General features: G+C 47.2%; 1 protein-coding gene across 3 annotated transcripts in view; it reads right to left on the bottom strand.

Annotated features, from left to right (window-relative positions):
- fsd1l (fibronectin type III and SPRY domain containing 1 like) overlaps positions 1-7,709 on the bottom strand; it is a 45,280-nt gene extending 37,571 nt beyond the window's left edge. For 2 of the 3 annotated variants that reach the window (XM_008115282.3, XM_008115283.3), the window contains exon 1: positions 7,465-7,708. In XM_008115282.3, the coding sequence (XP_008113489.1) occupies positions 7,465-7,557 (93 nt within the window). In that variant the 5' untranslated portion in view covers positions 7,558-7,708. Of the gene's footprint in view, positions 1-7,464 lie in introns of all 3 variants that reach the window. The other variant, XM_003223765.4, reaches the window with a different exon arrangement.
- Between the last annotated feature and the right edge of the window lie 4,473 nt (positions 7,710-12,182).

Here is a 12,182-nt window from a genome sequence, read left to right as displayed (position 1 = left end):
AGTTGGAGTTTGAAAGTCACGGGGTTTAATTGCGCCACCACTGGATAGGGGCCAATGAAGCGGGCATCTAACTTCCGGCATGGGCGGTGGGAGGGCAGAAAGCGAGTGGACAGAAAAACCCGATCTCCTACCTTGATTTCGGGGCCCGGCTGGCGGTGTTTGTCAGCGTGGCGTTTATAGTCCTCCTTGGCTTGATCCAGTTGCTGGAGCAAAAGTTGTTGCACCGCTGTGAGTTCCTGCAGCCAATCCTCTGCTGCGGGAACTTCTGAAGTTTCAATGACAGGGGGAAAGAAACGTGGATGAAAGCCGTAGTTTGCAAAGAACGGCGTTTCTTTTGTAGAAGCTTGAACTCCATTATTGTAGGCAAACTCAGACAGTGGTAACAGAGAAGCCCAATTGTCCTGTTGGTAGTTTACATAACAGCGAAGATACTGCTCCAAAGTGGCATTGGTGCGCTCCGTTTGCCCATCTGTTTGGGGATGATGAGCTGAAGATAAGCGAGAGTCTATGCCCAGTAGTTTTTGTAGTGCCTTCCAAAAACGAGAGGTGAATTGAGATCCACGGTCTGTGACTAAACTCTTGGGCAATCCATGTAGTCTGAAAACATGCTGAAGAAATAGATCCGCAGTTTCTTTGGCCGTGGGGAGGCCTTCGCAGGGAATGAAATGGGCTAACTTGGTGAATAGGTCCACCACCACTAAGATCGTGGTGAATCCACAGGAAGGTGGTAGGTCAGTGATGAAATCCGCGGAAATTATTTCCCATGGGCGAGATGGGGTAGGAAGGGGGTGTAAAAGCCCTGAGGGCTTCTCCCTTCGTATCTTGGAGCGCTGGCATACTGGGCAGGTGTTGACATATTTTTCCACATCCTTGCGGATCTTGGGCCACCAAAAATCTCTTAGGATCAAATGCATGGTTTTAAATAGTCCGAAGTGTCCTGCTGGTTTGCAGTCATGACACAGACGAAGCGCTTTTTCCCTGCCCGGTCCGGGTGGGATATAAACATGATTTCTATAGCAGAGCAGCCCATCTTTAAGCGAAAAGGGAAAATGCAGACCTTGGCGAAGTTGGTCCTGCGCCCAGGCATCTGCTTGCTGACTAGCCCTGATTTCTTGAGCACAGATGGGTCCTGGAGTAGGGGAAGTTGAACCAATGGGACTGGATTTGGTGTTCCCCACTGTGAGCGTGGCAAAGTTCTCAGGTTGTAGCAGTTGGGATTCAAAGGTCTCCTTGCGTCCTGCAGCGTATTCCGGTTTACGTGACAGGGCGTCTGCTTGCTTGGTTTGGGCTGGGGTCACATAATGGATCTGGAAGTTGAAACGTTCAAAGAATAAAGCCCAACGTTGCTGCCTCTGATTTAGTTTGCGGGCAGTTCTTAGATGTTCTAGATTACGATGATCAGTGTGGACTTCAATGGGGAATTTGGCCCCTTCTAGCCAATGTCTCCAAGTTTCAAAGGCTGCCTTTATGGCCAGTAGTTCTTTTTCCCAAATGGTGTAATTCCTCTCTGGTGTGGTTAGTTGACGAGAATAAAAGGCACAGGGGTGGAGGTGATCTCCCACCGGTTGTAAGAGTACAGCCCCAATTGCCACATCAGAGGCGTCCGCTTGCACCACAAAAGGGGTTCCAGGATTTGGGTGCTGTAGAATTGGCTGGGAGGTGAATAGTTTCTTCAGTTGCTGGAACCCTTTCTCTGCTTGATCAGTCCAGCGGAAAGGCTGCTTTCCACGGATGCAGCTAGTGATGGGGTCGGACCAGCGGGCAAAATCTGGAATGAACTTGCGGTAGTAGTTCGCGAACCCCAAGAAACGCTGCACCTCTTTCTTGTTAGTTGGCGCCCGCCATTCCAATACTGCTGAAACTTTGGCTGGATCCATGGAAAGCCCTAGAGGCGAGATGCGGTAGCCAAGGAAATCTACCTCTTGTAGATCAAAAGCGCATTTTTCTAGCTTGGCATAAAGTCCATGATCCCGCAATCGTTGCAACACCATTTTGACGTGGTTCTCATGTTCTGATTGTGATCTGGAAAACACCAAAAAATCGTCCAGGTAGATTATCAAGAATCTGTCTAGATAGTCCTGAAAAATATCGTTGACAAAATGCTGGAACGTTGCGGGAGCTCCGCATAAACCGAAATTCATAACTCGGGACTCGAATAATCCGAATTTAGTCTGGAAGGCGGTCTTCCACTCGTCCCCTTCTCTGATGCGAACTAGATTATAAGCCCCCCGAAGATCCAGCTTGGTGTAGACCTTGGCTCCTCGAAGTCGGTCCAGTAGATCCGAGATTAAGGGCAGGGGATAGCTGTTCCGCTTGGTGATATTGTTCAATGCTCTGTAGTCCACCACCAAGCGTAATTCCCCTGACTTCTTCTTCACAAACATCACTGGGGAGGCGGCTGGGGATTGAGAGGGTCTGATGAACCCCTTGCGAAGGTTTGTCTCTAAGAATTCCCTGAGAGCTTCTTGCTCTGGTTCAGTCAGGGAGTAGAGATGCCCTCGCGGGATCGGGGCCCCCTCCACCAAGTCAATGGCACAGTCATAAGGTCTATGTGGGGGTAATTTTTCGGCTTCTTTCTCATTGAATACATCCCAATACTCGGAGTACTTCTTTGGCAAGGTGATGATGGGCTCGGAGTCTGTGGCATGGCATACCTTGGCTACGAGGCAATGGTTTTGGCAGTACGGTGAAGCAAACTGCAGTTCTCTGTTGGACCAGGAGATGTTAGGGTCGTGGAGTGTCAGCCATGGAATTCCCAAAATCACAGGGAAATGGGGAACCTCGGTAACAAAGAAGGAAATCTCTTCCATATGTTCCCTTATCCACATCCTGGTGGGTTCCGACCACTGGCTTACGGGGCCCGTCTTGAGGGGACGGCCGTCTATGGCTTGCACCACACGGGCATTCTTGAAGTCATGATATTGTAATCCCAGAGAGTCGGCATACTCTCTATCGATGAAATTGTTGGTAGCTCCAGAGTCTATCATGGCGTGGATCATGACGGGTCCCCTTTTTGCTGACCATAATGTGACCACGAGAAGGAACAGGACCCCGGTTGGCGGCTCTTGGATGGATTTTTTGACCGGGTTGGCGAGCCTCTCTACACCCGGTCGTTGGCTTCCCCCGCCGGCTGTGTGCCAGTCGGCTCAGACGCCTTCGACTCCGTGGAGGACGCCGCCGCAAGACGGGCGGCAGGCTTCCCTTTGGCTGGGCACTCTCTGGCGAAGTGGCCCCCGTTCCCGCAGTACCAGCAGAGGTTCAAGCGTTGACGACGGGCCTTCTCGGCGGCATCTAGTCTGGGACGCACATTGCCCAACTGCATCGGCACCTCCTCGCCTCCTCTGGGGTATGGGGTTGGCGGCGGGGGTCTCCACACCGGACGTGGCTGAACACTGGCGGGAGCGGGGGGTTTTGCCCCGGCTCTACCGCCCTGGCCTCGAACCCATTGTTTCCTGTTGGCAATCATGACTTCAGCCCGTAAACATTGATCAATGAGTGCCTCGAGGGTCTGGGGAGGATCCACCTTGGAGATTTCTTCCAGCATTTCAATGTTGAGACCCTCCCGAAATTGTCCTCTGAGGGCTACATCGTTCCAGCCGGTGTTGTGGGCCAGCACGCGGAACTCGGCTATGTACTGAGACATGGGTCTGTCTCCTTGAAGGAGGCGCCGGAGTTTGTGACCGGCTGCCTCCAAATTGTCCTCGATTCCCCAGGTCTCCTTAAGGTGATCCAAGAAGCGTTGTGCTGAACTCAGGTGGGGGGAGGCTTGATCAAACAGGGCCGTCGCCCAGCTAGCCGCTGGTCCGTCTAGAAGACTGTAGACCCACGCCACCTTGATGTCTTCTTGGGGAAACTCGGCATCACGGGCCTCTAGATAAGCTTGACATTGGCGGCGGAAAACATGAACCTTAGCAGCTTCTCCAGAAAACTTGGTAGGCAGCGCCATGGCCGGGAGGCGAACTCCGCGCTCCCTCAACCCTTTTATTTCTCCATCCTGCGCGTTGAGTCTGTCACGGATGCGGTCCACTTCGTCCTTGCTGATGGTGTAGCTGAGCGGCTGTCCAGCCGGCGCGGCTCCGGTAGACATCCTGGCCTCGGTTAGTTGGTGCTTATGGGCGGCGGAGTCAAACTGTCACGACCCAGGCGGCAGAGGCACCAATAACCATACACAGAGGCCAGAATCTATCTAATATCTTTATTGAAGGAATATATAAAGTTAATAAAAGCAAATGTAAAAGATAGTCCAGAAGCAGACCTTTCAGGAAAGGTCAAAATTAGTCCAAGGAATTAATGTCCAATATGAAATATTAAGGTCCAAAGTTGTAATCCAATAACCGAAACACTCACTTTGCCAAGCAAAGTGAGGGGAGATGACAAGGTCCTTTAGTCCATAAAACTTGAACGTGGCTAGGAAATAACTTGATACTTGAAACAAGGCTTGAACGTGGAACAAGGTAACTAAGAACAAGAACAAGGTCCGTGGAATAACTTGGTAAAATCCGTGAAACAAGGCAAGGATTAGTCCTGGGAAACAAGGCAAAGTCCGTAGGTAAACAAAGGCTGGGAAGCAAGGCGAAGGCTGGATAGCAAGGCAAGGCTTGAGCTGAAGCGAGGCTTGAATCGGAGCGCGCTGTCCAGACACAACTTGCTCCGTAGGCTGACGAATTGACTCCGCGAAGTTGCTACGCGGGCAAAACACCTATATAGAGTCCAACTTTCTCACCAAAGCGGTTCTCTGGGAATCAGAAACGAAAGCTAAACTCTGAGACCAGATGTTAAACTCCTTAAAGATTCTCACGAGAACCAATGTTAATTGGCAACATTCTTAGCTGCTATCCTCGCACTCCTGCGCGAAGCTGAATCCAAACTTCTCTGTTGTTTACAAAACTCCCGGCGCAAGAACACGGGAGAAGTAGGCTCTGGGGTTGTTTGACATACTTCTGGGGCACAACTTTCTTGCAGGTGCAAAGTTTCCAGATCTGCCTGGGAAGGGTCTGGCTGAGAGGAATCCAGTTCAGACTGGGAAGGTAAAAAACCCAAGTTTTCATCTTCATCAGGAATTACAATGTCCTGAGCAGGACTACAAGGCCCATGGTTCATCACACTTACCACAAAATGCAGAACCAATCTTAAGAAATGGGGCTATAAAGTGGAGTCCACAACATGCGATTGCAGAGAAGAGCAAACCACTTACTACAGTGCAGTTTGAGCCCTACCACATGCACAATGGAGGACTTTCTTACAGACATCAGAGGCACTTGAAATGGCCAACTTCTGGTCAAAGGAAATTTAGCATAATGCCAAGTTTTTAACTTTATTTGTGTTTTTAATACATTATAACTGTAATCTCAATTTGTTTCTGGCACGATAATTTTTAAAACAGCTATAATAACATTTATTCTTCAACATAAATGTATTTATTCACCCCTTAAACAATCACCATGGATACTATTAGCCATGAAAGGATGTATACATCTGGGGAGGGAAGAGGCTGAATTGCTTTTGTCATAGGAGCCGACTGTGTTCTCTTCCATAACATACTACAGCCACTACTAGACATGAAAAGGCAAATACATGGACACACACACTGTATTGCTGTTGTTGTAGGGCCCACTGTGTTCCTCCTTATAATAAACTACAGCTACTGCTACTCACGATGAAAGGGCACATATATTTTAGGGGCAGCCAACCTATATTACTGCTGTTGTGGGGCCCACTATATTCCCCTTTATAACAGACTATGCTCACTACTAGTTGTGAAAAGCTGAATATAGGGAGAGCAAGGGGGCAGTATTTTTGCCATATGTGGGGCCCACTATGTTCCCATCTATAACAGAATATGGATCAGGCATGGGCAAACTTCGGTCCCCCAGGTATTTTGGACTTCAACTCTCACAATTCCTAACAGCCTACCAGATGTTAAAGTCCAAAAGACTTGTAGGGCCGAAGTTTGCCGATGCCTGCTATGGGTACTACTAGTCCCTAGGCCCAGTCCCTAGATAACCAGATAGCACCCTGTCCTGCACTTCATCCACTTTCCCGGCCCTATAATATGCTGTTGCACTATCCCCGGCCCAAACCTTTTACATTTTGCAATACTGGCTATTGGTTTGTTCAACCTTAACAGATGGGAGTTACAATGAAATGGGTTTTAATATTTTATTTTTACTTTTAGTGTGTCTTGACAGGATTTTGGCATTTTATGATGCTTTTAGTTGATATTTTGTTTGTTAGTTAACTACATTGTGTTATATTGTTGAGTGTGTTTATTTTGATGTATTGTCTGTATGATTTTCTTTCCGGCAACTTATGTTTGTCTTATAGTTGGAAACCACTCTGAGTTCCTTCAGGGAGATAGGCCAATACATAAATAAAGATTATTATTACTTATCATTACTACTATTACCCCCAAAAGGTTTATACATTGGGGGGCGCTAAATGCTATACTGTTATTATGGAAGCCATTATGCTCCTGTCTATAACGACTATGGGCTAGTACTATTTGTGAAAGAGTCTGAACATAGGAGGGCAAAAAGGTTTGTGTTCCCATTCTGTAACAAACTTTGGCTGCTATTTGCTGTAAAAGGGTGTGTACTAGACTGGGGGCGTATTGTTGTTACTGCAGGACCCTAGTTGTGAAAAGCTGAATATAGGGAGAGTAAGAGGGCAGTCAGCCTGTATTGCTCCTGTTGTGGGGCCCACTATGTTGCCATCTATAACAAGACTATGGATCAGGCATGGGCAAACTTCATCTCTCCAGGTATTTTGGACTTCTACAACAAACCACAGCTACTACCAGTTGTGAAAAGGTGTGTACATTTTGGGGGCAGACACTGCTGCTGTGGGGCCGGCTGTGTTCTTCTCCATAACAGACTATGGCCACTTCCACACAGCTGAATAAAATCCCCCATTTTCTGCTTTGAAATGGAATATATGGCAGTATGGACACAGATAACCAATTTCAAAGCAGATATTGTGGGGTTTTCTGCCTTGTTTCTTCCACACAGCCCTGTATTCTGGGATACAGGGCTGTGTGGAAGGGCCCTATGGCTACTAGCAGTGAAAGGGTTTGTGAGGGGGCATTATGTCATTGTGGGGCCCACTGTGTTCACAAACTAACAAAGGGTGTATATATTACAGAGGCCTATATAGATAGATAGATAGATAGATAGATAGATAGATAGATAGATAGATAGATAGATATCTGTGGTATTGCTGCTCTTGAGGGGTCCATTGTGTTCCCCTCCATGCCGTGACATATAATTTGAGGGATTCGGGCTTTGTAATGCTGCTGCTGTTTTGGGGTCTCCTTCTATAAACGCGCTGGCTGGCTGCTTCTTCACACACCTAGCACCCTTTCCAAACTAGGGCCTTGCTTCCCCTCCCTCATCAGGTGCCTCTTTCAAGTGACCCACTTCCCTCAGAACACGACGACGCCCAGGCACCAGCCCCAGCTTGACTTACTTTCTGCGCCTCCATGGCCAACGGTACAGCTCGAGAGGAAGAAGTAAGACCACCGCTGTGAGAAAAAGCCAGAGAGAACCGCGCCTCACACATGCACACACACTCCCCCCTCTCTCTCCGCGCGCCTCACGCTGAATGACCCAGGAGCGGCTCCGCAGCAGGATTTGTGGGCGGGGCTTCTCCCTTGACGCACGCGCTGGGGCTGTTCCCCAATCTCCACACCGCCCTCCCTTTTGAGCAACGGGGCCTCGCCCTGACAAGCGCATGCGTAGTGGACGCCAGCCTTTCTTTGGGGAGCGACGCTAAAGAGCATGCGCGGCGCTTCGGGAAAGCCACTAAATAACGGGACGGTTATTTCTAGTTGCGCTTTGGTTCGCCCCTTCTTGATCCTCGGTTAACACATAGGACGCGCAAAGCTAGTTCCTACCTGTCACCCATCGTGGGTGGCCTCAGCGACACTACATACACAGAGGTCCTCAAACTTTTAAAGCTGAGGACCGGTCCACAATCCTTCAGACTGTTGAGGGGCCGAATTATCATTTTGAAAGAAAAAAAACCGAACAAATTCCTATGCACACTGCACATATCTTATTTATAGTGCAAAACAACAATAACAATGAAAGACCAATACAATATTTAAAAATGAAAACAATTTTAACCAACATAAACCTATTAGGATTTCAATAGGAAGTGTGGGCCTGCTTCTGGCTAATGAGATAGTCAGATTAATTAGGATTGTTGTTGTTGTGTGTCTTCAAGTCATTTCAGACTTTGGGCAAGCCTAAGTCCAAAATTATTTATTTATTCATTTACTACATTTATTTACCACATTTATATCCCACCCTTTTCACCCCGAAGGGAACTCAGAGCAGCTGTATGTACATACAATATATTATATTATTAGCATAGCACAATATTAGCATTATATATTACTATATTGAACTATACCACTATACTGTAATATTATATGTAATATATAACATATAATTAATATTATTACAGTAGAGTCTCACTTATCCAACATAAACGGGCCGGCAGAACATTGGATAAGCAAATATCTTGTATAATAAGGAGGGATTAAGGAAAAGCCTATTAAACATCAAATTAGGTTATGATTTTACAAATTAAGCACCAAAACATGTTATACAACAAATTTGACAAAAAAGTAGTTCAATACGCAGTAATGCTATGTAGTAATTACTGTACATACGAATTTAGCACCAAAATATCACAATGTATTGAAAACATTGACTACAAAAATGCGTTGGATAATCCAGAATGTTGGATAAGTGAGACTCTACTGTATATGGTATTATTATTAGTATTATATTGTATAAAATGATAATATTATCAATATCATATGTATATACAATATATTATTAAAACTGATATAAAAATATTATATTATAAATATGAGTGGGGGGCAGGTAAATGACCTTGGAGGGCCGCATCCAGCCCCCGGGCCTTAGTTTGGGGACCCCTGACATAATATATGACCCTCATAGATTCATATGATGCAGTTCAACTGCATGACATTGGGCATATGATGCAGTTTTAAACTGCATGCTATGGCAGTGTAGATGGGGTTTGTTGTTGTTTATTCATTCATCGCTTCCAACTCTTCCTGACCTCATGGAACAACCCACGCCAGAGCTCCCTGTCGGCCATGGCCACCCCAGCTCGTCGCTTCAAGGATACCATCCACCCATCTTGCCCTTGGTCGGCCTTTCTTCCTGTTTCCTTCCATTTTCCCCAGCATCATTCTCTTCTCCAAACTTTCCTGTCTTCTCATGATGTGGCCAAAGTACTTCATCTTTGCCTCTAATATTCTTCCCTCCAGTGAGAAGCCAGGCATTATTTCCTGGAGAATAGACTGGTTGGATCTTCTTGCGGTCCAAGGCACTCTCAGAATTTTCCTTCAATACCACAATTCAAAAGCATCTACCTTCCCTTTGCTCAGCCTTCCTTATGGTCCAGCTCTCGCATCCATAGGTTATGTTCCGTCCCCCAGGACGATGGTTTGCCTTACTTATTGGTCGTTTGTTTGTTTTCCCTCCTTTGCATTTTGTTTCAGCCTCTGGCTGCAAAAGCCCAGGAAAGGTGGCTTGAAGTCTGCAAGAGCTGGCTGCAGTTTTCTTTGCAATGATTGGTCAAAGAGTACATCTTAGGACCGCCCTTTTTACCAGGGTCTAGTCTCCATTTTAGAGTTTCATTCTGGCTATAGTCTTCCAACGTGCTGGAGCTGTGCAAGGCTAACTGGGACAAATCATCCTCAAAACCAGGCCAATCTAAGCCTATCCAAATTAGATAAGTATTGAATTATATTGATCTGGAATAGGAAATCTAGTTAGAGGAGCAGAGTTATTCCATCGCTTCTAGAACTAATCTTTGCTGTAAAGATAGGGAAGGAAAGAGTTTCTCCTTCTAATATAGGCAGCGTGATTAGGGTATAGTGGTTTTATAATCACTTTTGCCTTCTGGAACCAGGGATAATTCTGTGACTAAAACCTATAGAAATTTGTTTCATTTTCTGCAACTTTAAGATCTGTGCCAGGTTTACAACCTTGTATGAATAAACATCCTTTTTTGAAGTTATCCAGACTCAGTCGTTCAATATCTATAGGACAGCTTATAGGGATTTGCAGTTCGCCCGGATAAAGGACAGCACGTTTCAGTTTTATAGTTTTTTATTGTCCGGCGGACGGCACAGTTTTGAGGTCGATCAGCGGTTTTTCCGCTTCAGCTAGCTTGCACGGCTTTATAGTTTTTTATAGTTTAGGAAGTTTTAGTATAGGCTGCGGCTTTTCCGCCTGAGCTCAGTCTGCATACCTAAAGACTCTACCAGCGTCTGAGGCAGTGGAGCCCGCTCTCAGACCTGAAGGAGTCAAATAGTGGGGCTCTATTTCCTTGCTATTTGGCTCGCGTGTGCGCACGTAGCCCAGTGGCTTTCTGGGTTTGCACAGGCTGTGCAGTTCCCAGCAACGTCCAGGGCTCCCTCGGCGGTAGACCTCGAGCCGCGGAGCACCAGCGACAGTTCTTTGGCTGGCTCTGAGGCGTGAAGCCCACCAGAACCAGGCTAGAACCTGGACAGGCCTGGCAACGCTGCTGCGAGTTCGGCCGGAGCACTCGGCCGGCTTCGACCTGCCTCATGGTCCGGCGGTGGTGACCTGCCTCATCATCCTGCGGTGGTGACCTGCCTCATGGTCCGGCGGTGGTGACCTGCCTCATCGTCCTGCGGTGGTGACCTGCCTCATCGTCCTGCGGTGGTGACCTGCCTCATTGACCTGCGGCGGTGACCTGCCTCATCGTCCTGCGGTGGTGACCTGCCTCATCGTCCTGCGGTGGTGACCTGCCTCATCGTCCTGCGGTGGTGACCTGCCTCATCGTCCTGCGGTGGTGACCTGCCTCATCGACCTGCGGTGGTGACCTCCCTTCACAGCGGGGAGGAGGCGTCTCTTCTCTCCTCCTTTCCAAAGCCAGCCTCGGTGCTCCTTCGGCGGCAGGCCTCGAGCCGCAGAGCACGAGGTGCTTGAAAATTTGGCGAAGTCGCCATTTTGGCAGTTTACATCACTCGGGCAAGGGAGGTATCAAGTGGCAAGTTGCTGTCAGTTGGCATTTTGCAGCTTGCCTACCAAAGTTTGGCGCCAAAGGTCACAATCTTTGTAAAGTATAGTTACTTAGTGATATATATTGCTATGGTTAAGTGCTGTGAATTGTATTATATATTGAATTTGCTTTTATTGTAAATTTACTTGCAGGTATATTGCATTTGCCTTTGTTGTAAATTTACTTGCTATTAAGAATACATAATGTCTATGCAATTTCAAGATGATGCAGATGGTATACCTCCTTCTGAGGCTGAAAGTAGGAATGAAAGGCCCCAAAGGATAAAGCACCCTTCAGCCAAGATGCTAGCCCATCTAATAGATGAAAAGGAGCTCCTCCATGTGAGGTTAGGTTCGGCATGGGAGCGCATCACAACATTAATGGACAGAATTGAGAGCTTGGGTATTACAAGGGTGCCATCCATATTACAGACAGACCTTGAAGAGACCTTCGGTATTTGGAGGGGTTTGGTGTCTAAGATAGTCCAGGTCCTCGAGCGCATTAACGCCAAGGATTCAGAGTTAGAAATAGTGAGTGTCTTAGCTGACACTAATGAGAAAGAAAATAAGGTGAGGGCAATTCTAGATGCCTTGGAATTTAGTTCTCCATCTGTTAATCTAAGGTCTGAGCCAAAAGGAAATCAGTCTTCCTTAAGCAGCCATGAGACCAATCTTTTAAAATCACCTGCTGTGGCACTTAGTCTTAAGTCCAACCGCTCTAGCCAGGTATCTAAGCTAAGGGAGTGTGCATCATCTAAACATAGCCACTCTAGCAAGTCGTCTGCTGCTGGGAGTGCCATCTCTTCCCTAGCTGCCTTGCACATTAAGGAGGCTGCACGCCTGAAGCTAAAGAGCAAGGTAGCGGGGGCGGAGGCTGATGCTAAGGCAGCTGATCTCACCCTTCCCTTTAAAGAAGAAGAGCAACGACTGCAAATAGAACAGGCCCGTAGACAAAGCGAAATGCAAATGGAACAGGCCCAAAGGCAAGGTGAAATAGAAATGCTTAGAATAAGGATGGATGCTACTGCCAAAAAGGTAAGGGCTGAGACTTTGGCCAAGGCCCTAATTGAGCCACTCACAGAAGAAAATGTAAGTCAGTTGCCGAAGCAGGAC

This window comes from Anolis carolinensis, chromosome 2 (assembly GCF_035594765.1).
Source record: "Anolis carolinensis isolate JA03-04 chromosome 2, rAnoCar3.1.pri, whole genome shotgun sequence".
Classification (NCBI taxonomy): Eukaryota; Metazoa; Chordata; class Lepidosauria; order Squamata; family Dactyloidae; genus Anolis; species Anolis carolinensis.
The sequence above is the reverse complement of the archived record's forward strand: the minus strand, read 5'-3'. Positions and strand labels throughout refer to the sequence as shown.